Source organism: Thecamonas trahens (genome assembly GCF_000142905.1).
Source record: "Thecamonas trahens ATCC 50062 unplaced genomic scaffold supercont1.50, whole genome shotgun sequence".
NCBI classification, from domain to species: Eukaryota; order Apusomonadida; family Apusomonadidae; genus Thecamonas; species Thecamonas trahens.
Genome location: NW_013657630.1, coordinates 144,965 through 157,807, shown reverse-complemented (window position 1 = coordinate 157,807; position 12,843 = coordinate 144,965). Strand labels below are relative to the sequence as shown.

At 61.9% G+C, this 12,843-nt stretch overlaps 5 protein-coding genes across 5 annotated transcripts in view; 3 read left to right on the top strand and 2 right to left on the bottom strand.

Moving 5' to 3' along the window:
• Window positions 1–322: 322 nt before the first annotated feature.
• On the bottom strand, window positions 323–846 carry AMSG_09502 (uncharacterized protein; the record flags this gene model as incomplete). The annotated part of the gene is made up of 2 exons (XM_013898891.1): window positions 323–483; window positions 525–846. 2 exons carry the CDS (start codon window positions 844–846, stop codon window positions 323–325), a joined length of 483 nt encoding a protein of 160 aa, XP_013754345.1.
• A 649-nt stretch (window positions 847–1,495) lies between these two features.
• AMSG_09501 (uncharacterized protein) lies at window positions 1,496–7,097 on the top strand (the record flags this gene model as incomplete). Its single annotated transcript, XM_013898890.1, has 3 exons — window positions 1,496–1,814; window positions 1,905–2,330; window positions 2,496–7,097. The coding sequence occupies 3 exons, from the start codon at window positions 1,496–1,498 to the stop codon at window positions 7,079–7,081; spliced, it is 5,331 nt and encodes a 1,776-aa protein (XP_013754344.1). The 3' UTR covers window positions 7,082–7,097.
• Window positions 7,098–7,716: 619 nt separating this feature from the next.
• AMSG_09499 (uncharacterized protein) lies at window positions 7,717–10,233 on the top strand. Its single transcript, XM_013898889.1, has 2 exons — window positions 7,717–7,858; window positions 8,307–10,233. Exons 1-2 carry the CDS (start codon window positions 7,758–7,760, stop codon window positions 10,135–10,137), a joined length of 1,932 nt encoding a protein of 643 aa, XP_013754343.1. The 5' UTR covers window positions 7,717–7,757; the 3' UTR covers window positions 10,138–10,233.
• AMSG_09498 (solute carrier family 30) lies at window positions 10,197–11,800 on the bottom strand (the record flags this gene model as incomplete). Its single annotated transcript, XM_013898888.1, has 2 exons — window positions 10,197–11,618; window positions 11,705–11,800. 2 exons carry the CDS (start codon window positions 11,798–11,800, stop codon window positions 10,197–10,199), a joined length of 1,518 nt encoding a protein of 505 aa, XP_013754342.1.
• A 908-nt stretch (window positions 11,801–12,708) lies between these two features.
• Window positions 12,709–12,843, top strand: part of AMSG_09497 (mitogen-activated protein-binding protein-interacting protein) — a 977-nt gene continuing 842 nt past the window's right edge. The window contains exon 1 of the mRNA XM_013898887.1: window positions 12,709–12,822. The gene's annotated coding sequence lies outside the window, so the exon portion shown is untranslated. The remainder of the gene's footprint in view (window positions 12,823–12,843) is intronic.

Below are 12,843 nucleotides of genomic sequence, written 5' to 3'. Positions count from 1 at the left end.
GCCTTTGCCTCCGCCCAGAGAGCGACCACCGTTGCCTGAAAGTGGCGCCAGGCAGGTATTCGAGGGCGACGAGAGAGGCGACGGTGTGGTTGGCTGGTGCGCAGAGCTTTCTGGCCGCGTCATCTCATCTGGCAGCGACCAAGCGCTGGTTGGCTCGTCGACCATTGCCATGTACAGCGACTTGCCAGCCACACCAGCAGGTAGATGCTCCCCGCTCTTGTGGTTGAGAATGGATGTCACATTGAGCATCGCGTCTGACGTGTCTGTGGCTGTCGAGTCGGAGCGGCTCATCGTGGTGTCATCGGGGATTCTGTTGCAGGGGTTAGAGTGCATCAATAGAGGCAGCTTGGTTCTTCTGGTTGACCCCGAGCCCCTCGCTGAGGACCGTGATAATGACGGCGACGACGGCGTAGAGGACGATGACGTCGATGATGATGACGATGACAACGAGGACGAAGACGACCTGGTCTTGGAGATATCCGCCTGCAACATCGAGTTCCGCTCGGAATGCATCTCGACTACACGCTCCAACCTCGACTCGATGGCGCGCTTGCGCATGGCACCTTGCACGGGCAAGGACGAGTCGGAAGCGCGCGACATCGATCGGGGGCTGTCGCGCAACAAGCTCCGCCGGGCGTAGTCGATGCTCGAGTCGTCGCGCGATGCGCTGAGCGAGCCATCGAAATCCGAGAACGAAGCGGACACGCCATTCTCAGCGTCTAACTCGGAGACGTCACAATCGTTGGCCGAGTCGTCGAGAACAAGCGATGACTGAGTGGGGAGTTCGGCGAGGGACTGCGAGACGTTGAGCCGTGTGTGGCTCGATATCGAGCTCGAGCGCGACATGCCGGACAAGTAGGCAGATGCAGCCGAAGAGACAAACAGGTGCGAGCACGTCTCTTACCTGCAATGCTGATGTCGAGCCTGCCTCGAAACGATGAGAGATGTATGCGCCCTGCTTGGTGCTGTTGCGGTTTCCTGCCACGTTTGCTCTCGAACTGTTCCGCAGCCGTCAAGACCAGGTCGTTGCCTGTCAAGAGATGACTGCGTACTCGACCAGATGGCCTCGTCGTCCTCGACAAGCGTCCCCTGTTGAGCCACCCAACTGGATCTTACCCATACACTATCCTACGGCCAGCGATCACACGTACTCGCCCTCAATACACGTTGCCACCACCAAGCTTCCCCGTAGTCCCGGCTTTCTTTAAACTACTCGTTTCGGCAGCATCAATTACTGCAACGACAAGAGCCAACTTGGCAGCAAGCGAAAACGTTTGTGACCAGTTGGGTGACGTTGCGTCTTGGCGCCACTCAAAAAAGTTTTTTATGCCATACCCACCCCCCACCCCCCACGTCTATCCCGCGCGAGTGGTTCTCGGTCGTTGGCCAGCGAACGCAACCGGGCGCAACCGAGCTTTGGGCGAGGCAGGCAGAGAGCCGTCAGACAACTCTCTGTGGTTGGTGTGCGGGAAGCAGAGGGCGAGTCACACGGAGCATGGCGTTTTTTGAAGGCGAGGTTGTTGCGCTTGCGGCCCTTGGAGTGGCATGCATTGTGGCAGGGGCCATCTGTGCCTTTCTCTTTCGTCGCCTTCAGGCCGCGTCTGCCGTCGCCGCCGTCTACGAGTGGGAGTCCCTCTCGCTTGCCTTTGCACTCCATCGAGGCACGCTCTGGCTGAGGGAGCAATGGGAACAAGGTCAAGCTGCACCTGGTGGTCTGGTTGAGGATCTGCATCATGGTGTGGCAAAGTCAGCGGCTCACGTTCCGGTCGTCTCGGCCACCTTGGCCGACGAAGTCATCCGCATGCGCTTGAGGCGTCAGCCGACCTTGGTTCAATCGCCGTCTCCGTCGTCAGCTACCGCTCCACCGCTCGTCCCGCCGCCGCCAAATCCGGCTGAGATCGGAGAAGAGAACGAGAAGCAGCCGGTTGCAGGCTTTGTCGTCGGTGTGGTATCTGGCCCGCACTCGTCGTCGGCAGCCGCTGCTGTGCTCCGCAGGTTTGTGGCCGGTGGCAGAAGCAAAGACGGGTCGTCGGCACGGCTCAAGTACTCGCTGGAGCAGTTTGCCGTGGACGATGCTCGTATTGGCCGAAGCGGCACCGATCTGCGTTCGGAGCAGGCCTTCCCCTCTCACTTTGCCACCGCCTTTGCGCCCGGCTCGTCAGCGCTGACGCTGCTTGCTTTGGGCGCCGACGGCCAGCCGACGGTCGCTGCACTCGACAAGATTCAAGTCGAGGTTCTCCGTTTGCAGTATGCGGTTCCCGGTACTGACGCTTCTCAGCGAGCCCGCGAGGTTGACCAGGACCTCGAGTCGACATATGAGTCGCGTGGGGGTATGCACCGCGGCGCAACGATGTCGACCATGCCGCCACCGCCGCCGCCAAAGCGGGCGTGCGGAGCTGGCGGTGAGGCTGGCGGGGCGAGCGAAGGCTGCTGGCCACCGGTGCCGGGTTGCACTGGGCCGCCGACATACGTCACGATGTCGCTGACGGCTCCAGGTCAGATCAAGATCTCACTCAACTCGCTCGCCACCGGCGTCTTCACCATGGCGGTGTGGTACGACCGAACCTTTGTGCCTGAGGCGCATTTGACGGTTGCATTCTGCGCCGGCCCGGTCTCGCCGCCGCACTCGGGCATTTCTACCAACTCTGCGCTGTACTTTGACAACGCGAGCCATGTCTTTGCATCAGAGATCTTCCACCACGGGCAGGTTGTGGCGCTCGACGTCTCGCTCCGTGATGCGGACGGGCTGCCGTACCAGCCAAACTGGCTCGGCAATGCGCTTTCTGGCGGAGTGACGTCGATGCCTGGCGATGTGCTCGCACCAGTGCCGGACTGGCTTGACGCACTGCTGCTGCCGCCGACAGTCAGTCGGCAAGCAATGGCCGACGCTGTCCGCGACCAGTCTACGCCGGCCTCGATCCACGCCACGACAGGCTTTCCAGGTGGCTCGCTCTCAACCTCTGCGACGCACTCACCACTGCCGTCGCCAAAGCGGCCACCGGCAAGCCGGCCGTTGCCACCGCACCTTGTGCAGGCACTTCCGCCGCTCGTCACCTTTGTGGGCGAGTATTCGTTCATTGGCGAGGGCAAGATGTATCGGGTTGAACAGCACCTCGTGCCAACGACCGAGGCTCGCAAGTCTTCGCCGCCTTTCTCGTTTACGGCGTGGCGGGTTAACATCGTCCCTGGCGTTGTCCGGTTTGGCGACACCATTTCGCTTGGCCCGGAGCCACCGCGGTGGCCGGTGCTCGTGGGGCACGTGTCGTGCCAAGCCTTTGCTGAGCCGCGCGGCTTCCGGCTCCTGTGGTCGTCGTCACAGCGGCATAGGCCGCTGTGGATGTGGGAGCCGATTCCACCGGACGCAGACCATGTGGCGCTCGGGGTGGTCTGCACCCATACAGCCGACATGCCAGCGGTGTCCTCGGTGGTGACGGTCCACAAGCGCGAGCTGGTTGCGTTTGTGGCCAAGTCAGAGCGCTCGCCAATGTGGAAGATCCGGCCGCAGATGTCCAAGAAGCGCCAGTCTGTCGGCCTTGTGGCGCAGACGATAGTCATGGCGCTCAACCACTACACCGGGACCATTACGTGGGGCCTGGATCCTGTGCTCACCACCACACCACCGCTGGTTATGCACCGGTTCCTCCCGGGCCATGTCCTCCACCCACCTCCGCAGCTCTTCCGCGGCGCGTCGCTGGCGCTGGTGTGGACCAACTCGGGCATGCATGCGGCGACCAAGAAGCTCTCGGTCTGGCGGCCGCTCCCGCCGTCTGGGTATGTGCGTCTCGGGCACGCGCTCCATAACCGGCACTCGGTGCCGAAGAAGCACCCCATTGTGGTGGCGCGTGACCATAGCGCCCTTGTGAGGCCGGTCTCGTACGCACTGGTGTGGTCAGAGCAGTCGACATCACCGCCGCTGTTTGTGTGGCGGCCAGTGGCGCAGAATCCGTCGACACACGTGGCAGTCGGCCTGGTCGCGACGACCAAGGCCTCGCCGCCGTCACTTGGCGAAGTCCGCCTTGTCTCGCGCGCCTTTGTCCGCTGCTCACCTCTGGTTCCGGACATGGTGCTGTGGCGGTGCAAAAAGGCACCGCTCTGGCGCATTCTCGCCAATGAGATCTTGCACTCGGAGGCCTTTGACATTGTCAAGTCGCCCGCGGGCGGGTCGTCTACGACCAAGTCTGCGCCGCGGCGGAGTATGGGTGCCGATGCCGATGTGCGGACCAAGATGGTGGATCGCATCAAGTCGTCGTCGTCGCGCAACCGTGTCGGCACCAGCTCGCAGGCCTCATCGCGGGCGTTCCCGGACAAGGCCAAGTCCAAGCGCGGGAAAGCGTCGGGCCAAGCAGCTCGCAAGGCCAAGTCTTCCGCCTCCCGCTCGGCTGCAACCACCAAGCTCCACGACTCGAAGGAGAGTTTGTCGGCCTCGCGCTCGATCTCCAAGTCGCGGCTCGACACCTCGCTCTCGTCGACAACCGGAAAGACCAAGGCGTCCTATGACTCGAGCCTCAACTCAATTTCCGAAGTCAGCCCACAGGGCGCACGAGTGGCGGCGGCGCGGCTGATTGCCAAGGGCAAGGAGATCGCCGAGGAGCAGCAGTCTTCGGTCGAGGCGGTGGATGATGGCGCCGAGGTGAGCTTGAGCTTCTCTGAATCCGAGTCTGAGGTCGAGGAGCAAGAGGACGAGTGCGGGTGCGAAGCCGATTGCGTGAGCGAGCTGTTTGGCTCTGCTGCGGCGTTTGACGCTGCGGATGGGCAGCACCTGGAGCTTGTGTTTGTTGCCGAGGAAGTCGAGCAGCAGGAGGTTGATGATGTGGCATCAGACGTGGCTGACTTTGACGTAGAGTCGTCGCATCCGCTGTCGTCACCACTGGTAGTCGTGTCGTCGTCGGCGAACATTGACGGAATACGTGTGCCGCTCGGTAATTATGCTGGCGACGGCGACACCCCTGACGTTGGCGAGCGCAGGCGCGGCGCCAACGACGAGCAGGATGGGATCAAGAGCGATGGCGCGGATGACGACAAGGCGGATGCGTTGCTCGATGTTGGCGTGGCGTCGGCCATGTCGTCGTGCGAAGACACGGCGTTCTTTGCTTCGCTCGACGATGCGACGGGTCTGCTGCCTTCATCATTAGGGCGATCGGGTGTTAGCGGCTCGGGCTCTTTCATCCTCGGCGATCAGACTGGGATCTCGGACGGCTTGCTCATTGAGCTGGACGCGGACGACATTGTCATGTTTGTCATGCCGGAGCTGGGCACGTTTGCGCTGCGTGCACCGGGCGAGACGGCACCTGTGCCTGTGGCGTCGTACGAGGTGGTGGCGATGGGCGCAGCGCACGGCGACGCCGACGTGACCATGACAGGGAGTGGGACTTGGCGGGTGTACGAGACCGATGCCGACGACGTCGAGATGTTTGCCACACGGCGGCGGCTCATGCAGTCGCAACGGCGGTGGGCGGCACTGGCAGAGGCGTCTGGACAGGCGATGCCTGGAGTAACGCCGTCTGCGCCGTTTCTGTGTGGCACACCCGTGGGCATCCCAATCTCGTGGTTCCTCCTTGGCTCGCAGTCGCGCGAGTACGCGATGCGGTTTTGCGTCGGCTCGCCGCAGGATGTAGTGACGGCGAGCAATCTGACTAATGTGTCGTCGTCGCACGACTCGCCCTCGAGCACGTCGCAGCTGCCGAACAAGGCGTCGATGGTGGTGGTGACCGGGACGCTGACCGAACTCATGACCGGGATCTCGCAGACGCACGGAGGGGTGGCGGTCTCGGCCGACTTGAACCAGCACAAGCTGTACGTGGCGTTGCCGCAGGACAAGGAAGGCCCGATGCGGCTGGATGTGTTGGTCAACGGACACCATGTGGGCGGCTCGCCGTTCCTCTTCTACCTGCACCGGCTCTCGCTGGCCAACTCGCGCATTGACATGCTCTGTACCGGCGAGAACATGACGCGTAAGCGGCTGGGCGTCAAAGAGGCATGCTTTGCGGTCTCGTCCAAGTTTGATCTGGTGACGCTCGGGCGGCGGGCGTTTATTATCACCGCCGGGCAGGAGTACACGCTCCACCTCGCCCCGTTTGACATCTACGGGCGGCGGCTGGCGGCGGTGGCGGACGACGTCATTTCGGCGCTCAAGCTCGTTTTCGAGCCGTTCCGCAGCCCGTTTGCCTTCAAGGTCAGCACCGGCGGGTTGTTGGTGACGCGCTTCACGGTGACGCACCCAGTCTTTGCCCCACTCTCGCATCTCGATGCGCAGTTGAAGCTCTCGCCGATGGTGGTGAGCCTCGGGCGCGAGGCCTGGGCCCACGACCCGAGCCTGCACTATCTGGCGGTTTCGGATCCGGCGGTGATGGCACCGCCAGGCAGTGCAACTCGGAGTATGCCGGGCCATGTCGTGTTTGACTACCTCGAGAGCGCGACCGCCATGCGGCGCATCCCACTCTGCACCAAGCAGAAAACTGCCATTGCGCACCTGTACCATTCGTCGCAAAAGTGGGCGGCGTACATGCGGAACCTCGCTAAGCTTGCAGCCGCGCTCAAGTCGCCGACGCTCCTCACCCTCGCCCCGCTGCCGGACTCGGACCACGAGGCAGCGCCCAAGGTAGAGCCCGAGGTCAAGCCGATGACACCGCCTGAACCTGCGGTTGTGTTGCCAGGTTGCCTCCAGACGCAGCTCTCGGCTGCGTCCGACGGCCTCGAGCCGGACTCGGCCATCGAGACCTCGGCATCAGCGGCATCGAACAGCGATGATGACAACAACAAGGGCGATCCGAAGCTGTCTGCGGCCCAGCCACCCAAGCCGTCGTCGACGACGATCCTGCCGCAGGACAAGTCGTCGTCGGGTGCACTCGGCACCTCGTCGAGCAACATCCAATCGCGATCGTCGGGAGCGCTCTCGACCGTCACGTCTGCCGGTGCCGTCAACTCAGTCCAGTCGACAACAACCGACGAAGTTGGCGCGCAGATGACCTCGGCTGGCTACTCGGAGTACACCCTCCAGCAGAACACGGGCCTCTCGTCGGGCGTCGACTCGTGGATGACTGGACCCATCGGCTCGTCGCAGGTCACCTCGACCTATCATTGAAGGTTTTCCAATGGAAAGGGGGGTGGGAGGAAGGAAAGGCCAGATGCCTTGCATTGTGCCCTTGCGGTCGCGATCGTGAGCCATGGCCACGAGGTAGTCTTAGTCGCAGTCGCTCCCGGCTAACGCCGCCGACTTGAGGTGAGGGTCAGGCATGATTTTTTGATAACCCTTAACGGTACGGTTGTTTGGACGCATTGACGCGCGTTTCAAAGTGAACAACTCGATGATGCTTGACTTCCCGGTGGGAGGCGCGCCCGCACGCGATGGCGGCCTAGACGCCCGCCTGAAGGATGCCCGAGTTGCCGTAGCGGCGACAGACGCCTGGGAGCATGGGCGAGGCGCGCGAGGTGCTGTACGGCGCCGCTCCTCCGGATCGGCGGGCGCGGACGGTACCGAGGTTGTCGAGCATCACAGAGTTGAACACAGCGGCCAGATGGGAGAGCGCGAGGACGTCTTGTGACGGACGAGCTTGTCGGTCGGCGTGGCCGCGCATGTGGTGGCACGCCATCTTGTATTGGATTCTGAACCACTTTCGACACGGCCGAGTGCAGTTTGCGGCAACGCGAGTCAAGCCAGTGTGGCAATTGACGAGACGGGGGAGGGGGGGGGGGGAGTACGGCCATTTGACTCGGACCTGCACCGCTCCTCCTTTTTGGAAGCGCAGAAGCAGGCAAGTATGGAGGACCATGTGGAGTTCCTTCTCCTTGCCGAGTTTGACATTGACGAGGGCTCGCTGCTCTCGGTCCAATACCCAACCGCAACCGGTATCGAGGAGCAGTACGTGGTCGTCTTCATGGTCGTGATCAACCGTGGGGTTGATCGTGGGCAGCCATGGGGGAGGGGGGGGGCGAGGGGGGGGGGGGGGCAACCGCGAGCCTGAACCACCCGGGTCGGCGGTAGAAGCCACCTACAATGATGGGGATTGTCAGAGCATGAAGTAGAGCATGAGAAGAGGGTATATGGCGGGAAGAAAAAGAGGAGGGGATATGTATGCGGGGAGTAGAGGTGATGAGAATGGGGCCGGCTGGCGGGCTCTTGGCTACGCCTGTCGCAGCAAAAGGTCATTTTTTCAATGAGAGCCCTTTGGCCACCACGACCGAGCTCGGGACACTTACACAGCGTCGAGGGTGTGGTGGGCCTGTACCTGGCGGGCTTGTGTATGGGGACGGGGATGTGGCTATGTGTTCTTGTTGGGCTACGTGTGTGCAACCGCGGGAGTGTGTAGGTGCCTGGCCGAGCTCATGCTGCCAGACGGAGCGCACAATCGGGAGGAGGACTGGACGGTGTTCTTCATCAATCGTGACGAGAATGAGCAGGTGCTGGGATCAAGCGCGGCGGCGGCGTCCGAGAGCAGGGCTGACGAGGCTGCGGAGCGGCAAGTTGTGCTCGAGGCATGGACGTATCAGTTCAATCCGGAGATGGATGAGTGGCAGCAGCTGGACGATGACATGAAGCTGCTTGTGCTCCTGCCGACGGAGATTATTGTGTGCCAGCGGAACCGCGAGGAGCTGCTTGTGCTCTCGTGCGACGAAGCGATCGAATACCGGCAGCTGGAGCCGACGTTTTCTGTGGCAATGACGTCAGAGGCAGCAGTGGCGTTCCGGTTTGCGTCGCCGGAGGACGACCTCATCTTTCTGGAGCACTGCGAGCTGCTTGCGACGACGGACAAGGCTGTAGTGGAGCAGGACACACCAGACGTGGACGATGAGGTGGAGGGAGCGGAGGACTCGAAGCCGCCATTCCTGTATTGCATGAATCTTGTGCGGACGCAGAAGAACGCCGAGTGGACTCGCGGGGCCAAGGTGAAGGCGATGGCGATCTGCTCCAAGCACCAGTACATGCATGTGTTCAAGCCGCTGCTCATCCTCGCGCTGGAGCAGTACTTTGTGACGCCCGAGGTTGCCGTGATCGAGGACCTGTTCAACGCCATCAACTCGATGGATCTTCGGTCGCTCCCACAGTACTCGCTGGCGGAGAAGAAGTTGCTCCGGGCGTCGACGTCGGACTTTGGAGTGCCGCTCGTCTACTCGTCGCATGTCAAGTACGGACCGGCCAAGATTCCTGTCAAGGTCCCGCTCATCATGCTGCCTGACGAGGTGTCTGAGCAGTCGATTGTGCCGCTCATCCACAAGTTTGGCGAGGAGATCATGACGATCTACAATGCGCTGCTGCTGGAGCGGAGAGTCATTTTCCTTGGGTACGGGCACCCTGCGGGCGAGGTGTGCGACGCGGTGCTGGGCGCCATGTCGATGGTGTCACCACCGCTGCCGGCGGTCATCAAGCGGACGTTCCCGTACACCAATCTGGTCAACCTCGACTTTCTGCAGCTCTCGTCGTTCTGCGCCGGCACGACGAACCTCATTTTCCAGCAGCGCGAGGACTGGTGGGACGTGCTGTGCGATCTGGAGACGGGCAAGGTTGTACTCTCGCAACGGATGCAGTTGGAGCGGAAGGAGAACCCGTCGAACCATGCGTCGCAGGACACGGAGCTCTTTGCTGAAGTCATGTTTGCGGTCGAGAACCACTACGGGGCTTCCAAGATCCTGGGCCTCTTCCAGGAGTACACCCAGTTCAACATCGACCTTGCGCGCGCGCGGGTCGAGTTTCCCAACACCTCGCTCAAGTCGCGGACGCTTGACTGTAACCGCAAGCGAACGGACAAGCTCAAGCGGACAGCGACATTCAAGCACTACGTGTCACTCTCCAACGAGGCTGCGGCCGAGTCGGCGCTGCAGGGCGCAGACGTCGAGCTCTCGGTGGCCAAGCTTCGGGTCCAGCGACTCGACGACGACGAAATGCTGCGGGTCTTCCAGGAGTTTATCGGCTCGGTGGTGTCGGACGCCCAGATCACCGAGTTTCTGCAGTTCTTCCCCGAGGACCGTGACGGGCTTGCGCCGCTTGGCACCGGCCTCTTCCACGCCTCGGAGGAGGTCCGCGCCCTCGCCGTTGAGCTGCTCTCGCGGATTGAGAAGAACAAGTACGGCCGCATTCTTGTGCAGTCGCTCAACAAGTTTATCCTCTCCGCATTCCGGCGGAACCAGTTCCTTGTCGGCTAGCTACGGCAAGGTAGAGAGCCTCGGCTGGTGGAACGAATGAAGATGACGGCTGGCCACGACTACAATACCTCGAGCGTGATGTAGCGGATCTCCGGGACGGCGGTGTGGACGACCTGCTCCAGACGGTCAACTTCGGCGCCGATGCGCTCGATGAGGAGGAGCGAGGCGGCTTTTTGCCAAGCGTGGACCTCCTCAATCGAGCGGAGCGAGGTGATTTCAGTGTACGAGGCGTCCAAGTCTGGCCAGGCGGCGCGGGCGAGGGCGGCGGCGTCAAAGTTGATGTCGGCAGCGAGGCGGGCGTTGTCGGCGCCGAGCGAGACGGCGCGGACGCCGTGGACCGAGGCCACCATGGGGTCCGACTCGAGGAGGCGGCGGACGGTGCGAAGCTTGTCGGGCGAGATCGACTTGCCGAGCAACGCGGCTCTGTTCTTGGCAATAAGAAAGGTGGCGACGCCGCCGAGCAGACCGCCGATGGCGATCGAGCCGAGCGCATCGTACATGGGGTTGCCGGTGACGGCGGTGAGGCCGATGGCGCCGGCAGCAATGCCGACGCCGACCAGGGCTGCGCCGTCCTCGAGCAGCACCGCGGTGTTCATCGGGTCCGAGCCGTTGGTCACGTACTCGAGGAACGAGACGTTGACCTTGGCGGCCTCCTTCCTGATCTCGGCGACGGCGACAGCCGACGAGTATGCCTCGAGAGCAAACGAGAGACCGAGGACAGCCAACGCCATTGTTTGCGCCTCGACCGGCTGCGGGTGCAAAAGCGAGTGAATGCCGTGGTAGACGGAGGCGCCGCAGCCGAGGAAAAATACGCCGACGCCCGAGATGAGCGACCAGACGTAGCGCTCCGAGCCGTAGCCGTATGGATGAACCTCGTCCGACTCGCGAGTCGACTTGGCAATGCCCACCGCAAGCAGTGATTGGTTGCCCACGTCTGCGGCCGAGTGTAGGGTCTCGGCAAGGAGCGCGCCCGATCCGGAGAAGGCAAAGGCGACAGCCTTGGAGACGCAGATGATCGAGTTGGTGGCAATGGCGGTGTACACGGCCTTGGTCCCAGGCACCCAGCCGGCGTCGCCACCTGAGCTGCCGCTGCTCCCGCTTTTCTGGCTCACGCGCCGTGCCCGCGCCGTCCGCCCCACGGTCTTACTCGCCTTGGCAGCCAGCTCCCACAGCGACTTGCGCTTGCGGACGAGCTCCTCCTCGGATCCATGGACAGAGAGAGCCAGAGCCTCCACATCAGCCAAGGCATACAACCGCATGTGGTCGTCTGCCAAGCTCGAGGCCAAATCGACGTTGGGTGCTGGCTTGGACTGAGCCACTGGCAACTTGTCGAGCTTCCCGTCAGCCAGGAGATACAGCCGCTTGACGTCACGCTCTGCCACCATACGGAACGGCGCATCCTCTGATCCAAAGGGCGGTGTGACCAGATCGCCCTCGGCATCGTCTGCCAGCAGCGCCACCACTTCGTCCATCGCCGCCGTCTGCCGTTGTCCAGGTGATCCACTCACCGCCGTCTGAACCGATGCAACCTGATGGCTCTGGCCGCTAGCGGCGACATGATCAGCACGACATGGATAGGCATGCCGACCTTGTCTACTTGCTCTTGAAAGCCCATCTGCTTGCCCTTCCTGCCGGCCATCTCGTCGGCCATCCCGTCGGCCATCTCCATCATGTCCCCCATCCCGCCGTTGATGGGTGCTCGAGAGAGGCCGCGAGGAGGTAGGCAAGGGCGACAGGCGAGACGGCGTGGACGACCGAGTAGCGGCAGCCAGTCTCTTCCAGAGCAGCACACTTCCCATGGACAGGGTCTTTGTTCCAAGGAGTATCCTCCCATGTTGTCCGATGATACGTAACATGACCTGTGTGAGATAGTGGAGAGAGTGGAGCAGAGGGACTGCCAACTGCCAACGCCCAAACCCAGCCAACAACAGAGTGGCGGAATGACGAGCGACTGGCCGACTGTGTGGGAGGAGGGGTTTGGTGATGGCTATCAAGCCGATGACAGTTACAGCTATCATGGGCATGGCATTAGTGGAGGGGAATGGATGTTGATGGAAGAGACGAGGAGTGGTGATGATGATGATGGTGGTGGTGATGATGATGGTGGTGATGATGACTGTGGTGGTGATGATGATGGTGGTGGTGATGACGACTGTGGTGGTGATGATGATGGTGGTGGTGATGATGAAGGTGGTGGTGATGATGATGATGGTGGTGATGATGATGATGGTGGTGATGATGAAGGTGGTGGTGGTGGTAGGAATCGAGGTTGTCTTGGTTGGGGCTTGATGAGCCTGATTGCCGGCTTGGTCTGCTGTCCTGGCTCTCTTCGACATCACCAGATGAAGATAAAGTTGGTGGGATATTAGAGCGATGGAAGGAATGATGTGTGTGATGTGTGATGTGTATGTATGTGTGTATGTGTGTGTGTGTGTGTGTGTGATGTGTGTGTGTATGTGTGTGCGTGTGCATGTGTGTGTGTGTGTGATGATCGCAATCGCCTCGGCCAAGGCTGACAAGACAACCAACCACCAGCTGGAGCAGTGTGACCACCACCGCCACCGTCACCACTCGACGTACCACCTCTAGCACCATGTCCAACATGCTGAAGGCGTCCACTCTGTCCAAGGTTCTTGCCCAGGCCCGTTCGCAGGTCTCCGAGTTTACCGGCATTGTGGCATCCATGTATGTGTGTGTGGGGGGGGG